Source organism: Gavialis gangeticus, unplaced genomic scaffold (assembly GCF_001723915.1).
Source record: "Gavialis gangeticus isolate Ggan-Ray unplaced genomic scaffold, GavGan_comp1, whole genome shotgun sequence".
NCBI lineage: Eukaryota > Metazoa > Chordata > Crocodylia > Gavialidae > Gavialis > Gavialis gangeticus.
This window is the reverse complement of record NW_017729034.1, coordinates 31,778,195-31,783,100: the sequence shown is the minus strand read 5'-3', so window position 1 is coordinate 31,783,100 and position 4,906 is coordinate 31,778,195. Positions and strand designations below refer to the sequence as shown.

The 4,906-nt window shown below is 51.1% G+C and overlaps 1 protein-coding gene across 1 annotated transcript in view; it reads right to left on the bottom strand.

The window, feature by feature from the left end:
* The window catches only part of DLK2 (delta like non-canonical Notch ligand 2), an 18,974-nt gene extending 14,519 nt beyond the window's left edge, over positions 1–4,455 (bottom strand). Inside the window, exon 1 of the mRNA XM_019527172.1 lies at positions 4,073–4,455. Coding sequence (XP_019382717.1) covers positions 4,073–4,145 — 73 coding nt within the window. The 5' untranslated portion in view covers positions 4,146–4,455. The remainder of the gene's footprint in view (positions 1–4,072) is intronic.
* Between the last annotated feature and the right edge of the window lie 451 nt (positions 4,456–4,906).

The following is a 4,906-nucleotide window of genomic DNA, read 5'->3' as shown; positions in this document are numbered from 1 at the left end:
CCGCCTCCCTCCCTCCCGTCCGCCCGCCAGCTGCGCCGAGCCCCGCACCGCACCGCTCACCTGCCGCCGCCTCCCGCACCGCCGCTTCCCGCCTCCCCACTTACACACACGGCCTGGGCTGGCCCAGGGTTGCACGACCGCGCGCTTACACACACACTCGGCCTGCGCTGCGCTGCGCTGGGCTGGAGTGGCCCAGAGTTATACACACACACGGGCTGGCCCAGCCCAGGGTTACACGAGCATGCACGCACACACATGTGCACACGCACACGGGCTGGGCTGGGCTGGGCTGGGTGGCCCAGAGTTATACACAAACACGTGTGCACGCACAGGCTGGCCTAGCCCAGGGTTACACGAGTGTGCATACACACATGCACACGCGCCCGCGCGCGCGCACACACACACACACAGGCTGGGCTGGCCAAGGGTTACACAAGCACACACACACACACACACACACACACGCTGGGTAGGCCCAGAGCTTCCAGCCCTGCTGCATTGCAGGGAGAAGGTGTGGAGAAGGGGGCACAGAAGAGCCCCCCCACCACCTAGGATCTGCCCCAAGCCTGTGGCAGGGGGATTCCTCTATGGGGAATAGCACTGTAGATGGCTCAGACCTGACCCTGAACTCCACAGTGGGCAGTGTTGTGGTCAATATCCCACCCCTTCTCTGTGTTCCAGTCTGATGATGGATGGGGAAAAGGGGTCTGGGGGGACTTGACATGGAGTGGGATGTAGGCATGAGAGAAAAAATAAAGGGATAAATGGCTGTAGGTACCAGGTATCCACTTCCAGGGCTGGAGAGAGAAGCTGCCAGCAAGGAGAGCTCCCAGGCAGACTCCTGAGCACCACCCCCTCTAAACCACAGGTGCTGGACATGGCCTAGCCTTGCCTGCTGCACACACTCATCACAGGGGACACAGAGTCAAGCCTGGGGTAGGAGAACCAAGCACTGTAACCAGCTTCCAACTGACAGAGTGAGCCTGGGGGCCTTCCAGGCATCTCTCCCTCTGATTCTCCACAGTGGCGTTAGCACCAGTGCCACTTCGCCAACAGAAGCAGCAGTGGGAGTGAGTCCTCACCTGGACGTGTCACATAAAGATGCTACATTTTAATGGCTGCATATTCTAAGCCTGGTTGAAGTGGAGTTTAATGCTCATATTTGTTTCTGTTTTCTATCCAAGCATACTCATTTCTCATCTTTGATATTAATCGTCTCTTGCAGAATGTTTCCGTCTTCTAGTCTGGTGTTAGAAGGATGTGCCAGATTATCTGGGTTAAATGAAAACTCTTTCTTCAGCCCTTCCTGTGTAGGCCAAATGCTATTTTACAAGCCCTGCTGTTTTCAACCCAAGAGATTGGTAGGCCCACAGAGTAATTCTGGCAATCATTTCTCATGGGGGAAGGCCTTTGAAGGCCCTGTGAACTGGAAGCTTTTAAAAGATCGTCTGGAGAGGTCCTGGTACCTCAGAGCCTCCTTCATTAGACCAAGCAAGAACAGCTAGTCCCCTCCAGGGCCTCTCTCTTACTTGGTAGGGCCTCTTCTTGTCTATTATTGTGTAACCTCTGAAAGTGTTGACACTTCTCATTCTTCAGCATGACTGGCTTGCCCCATAGTCTGACCACCTTCTTCCTCTCACCTGGTGCTTAGTGTTTGCCATTTCTTCCCACTCCAGAATTGCATCAGTCAGCAACAGCACCACAGCCACTAACTAAGGTTCAGGCTGGACATCAGGAGACATTACTTTATAGTTAGGCCTGCCAGGCTCTGGAATGGACTCCCAAGGGAGGTGGTACTCTCTCCTACCTTGAGGGTCTTCAAGAGGAGGCTGGACAGATATTTGGCTGGGGTGATATGCCCCTGGCACCCATTCCTGCCCGGGACAGGAGGTCAGACCTGATGATCTGTTTAGGTCTCTTCCGACCCTAAGCACTATGATACTATGAACTCTGTGCTCATATCTCCTATTCTAACATACTCCAGTCCTCTCTCCATCAGACAGGCTTCTCCCGTTTCCCTACCCTCACCTTATGTCTTTTCCACCCTGGGTCTACAGCAGTCCCCTTTTCATTCGTTCTTTCCTCAGCATCTCTGTCCTTACCACACTTAACACTACAGCAGCTGCAGCCCTCCTCAAGGAAACTGCATTGACCCTGGGACCCTAATACTCTCAAGTATGGCTTTGTTGAAACCACTTCCCTGCCTGAACCATCTATTGTCCGCTTGAATATCACTGAGACAGATACCCTGGCTCTTGGATGGAGAAAGGCTCTCAGCCACAGCTCTGATGTAACCACCTCCCTTTTCATTAACCTCCTCTCTCTTCTCGGTTCTGAAATCTCCAAACTTTGAGCACATAAACGAGCATCTCAATCTGCCACCATCTGTGGACCTTCCTTGCTGAATCATCCCTTTGCAAGTCAGTCAAAGGCGCATGGCCTCCCAAGGCCACAGAGATCCAATTCCAGTCTGTTCAGGAGACTTCAACCGTCTTTTCAGGTGTATATGGAACACAGCTATATCAGCTCCATCCTGAGAGGTCTTGTCTGGTTCTCCATCTGCTGCAAAGTCACTATCTTCATCTTCAAGGCCTTTCATGGTCCCAGCTCCATGTGCAATTGTCTTTCTCCTTCTCTTGATACTATAGCTTTGAGAAAAAGGAAGCCTGGAGAGGAGGGGGGGAAGAGATAATACCCCTTCCCCTCCTCTGCTAAAGCATGAAAACTGCTTTCTCCATTCCCAACTTGCCCCCCAGCTGGTGCTGCTAGATGGGCAAAGAGAGCTCCCTCTCTCTGTCCCTGCCTTCTCTGAACAGTGCCCAGGACTCCTACTTGCTTTCTCTCCTCTGATAATCCTACCTACACATAAGGAATTAATTGTCAGCACCTTTGCCATAGGGCTGCTCATCCATGAGCCCCACTCCCCATCCCTGAAACAACGCTGCCTTCACCCACCTCCTCAGACACCACCCTGGTGTAGCAGTTGTTAGCTATTACTCACTCTTCCTACCTCTCCCTGTCTTCTGTCCTCACCTGCACTCATACCTTTTACTGGGATAATGACTGTGTACTGACACTGTGCATTGTGAAGCCATTGTACAAACAGGCCCCTATGCAATTAAGCTGCAGTTTACTTAGTGTGTGTCAAGAGGAAGGTTGCATCTGCTAGACTGTAGTGTGTGTGTGTGTGTGTGTCGTGCTGATATCCTGTATATTTTTGTACTTGTGATAGTGTGTATTGTGCATGTGTACACATGCTTGCATAATGAGGACCACTCCTTGTTGATGTCAGTGTATGTATACCAATATGTACTCCCAACTCACTGCTGTCTGTTGAAGGGGGAGACAGCATTAGATTACAGTAAGTGGTACAGGACCCAGGGTTTTCCATTCTGCTTCTCTCAAAGGTGAGAACTGTGGCACTGAGGGGGAATCATGGGGAACATAATTCAGAGTGGCAAAATGGACGAATTTAAAGAGACAAGACTTGTTGGCTTTTTCCTTTTTTGTCAGCAACCTTAATGTGATTATTACAAAGAGAAAGAGGCAGGGAGAGGGGAAATAAAGAAGGTAGGTAGAAAAGAGGAAAGAAGGGGGAGGGGAGGGAATGAAAAAAGGAGTGGGAGAAGACCTAAGATGAAACTTCCTAAGGAGTGAAGGGCTCTTGTCCTCCAGGGCAGAGTCCTAAATCTAGGACTTTGATCACCATGTCCAGCCTCCCGGAGACCTAGTCAGGCATTGGAAAAAGGATTCCTGCACTGTACTGCAGGCTAAGACTCTGCTCTGCTCACTGTTATGCCATCCCATCCCTGGAGGCTTCTCGGATTGAACAGCTGCTGGGTCAGAATTAGGAAGGATTTTTTTCTAGCCCTAAGAATCTGTTCAGAGATTTTCCCCTGTTGAAGAAAATCCCACAAAGTGGGAACCTGGGGTTGGGTTGGAATGACCTGTCACCCTGATGCATTTGTGCCTCATCCCCATGGCATATCCAAGCTGAAGAGCCCTCCCCCCCCCACCCCAAGCCACCCTTTAAAATTACCATCACCACTCTCATAGAGACAGAAAAAAATACCTGTCAAAACTGACTGGAGCTGCTTTCCTTTCTTCCGACGTCTGGAACCTGCTCCTTGGAGGCAGCTGGACATCAGTAGCACAAGGCAGATGCTGAGCTGAGGGAACAGGTGATGCTGCCACTTCCCCTTCTCTGAGGAACCTTCCCCAAGGCAAAAAGGAAAAAAAAAACCCAAAACCCCAAACAAACAAAAAAAACCAGCTTTCCTGTGCAGAAGCCCAGTGAAATGCACCCCCTCCTGCCCACTCTAATCCTTCAAAGGAGACAGGGGAACAGCAGAAACCATCTGGAGAGAGTCCACAAATACTGCAGACCTGCCAACTCAAATTAACATCTCCTAGCTTGGCTCTCACTCCAGGTCACTCTCTTGCACATGCACACTGCACAACACCAGGCTGGGGTTTACATATTAAAACAAAAGTCCACGCCCACCCCCCTTTTCTTTTCCCAGTCTGCCCTGGCCCACAATACACGCCAGCAGCCTGCTGGCCCTACAGCAGTGTAACCCAACCCCCTGCCATTGTTCCCCCTTCCCCAAGGTCTATATTTGACTCTGCTGCAGCACCGTGTGTGTGCATGTGCCTGTGTGTGTGTGCATGCATGCGCACGCTCCGATATTTGTTCAGAGCCTCATTCCCCAGATGCCCGGGATTGCTTAGAAATAGCTTCCATGGGCAGTAGGTGCTTGTCTCTGTATAGGGAAGGTGGAGGCAGCAGGCAGAGGAAAGAGGGTTAAGGGCAAAGGTGAAACTGCTTCTGGCTCTTCCTTTGTAATTTTCACCATTTCAATGATCTGTCACCCTGTGGAGAGCAGCTGTGTTGAAATACAGCTAT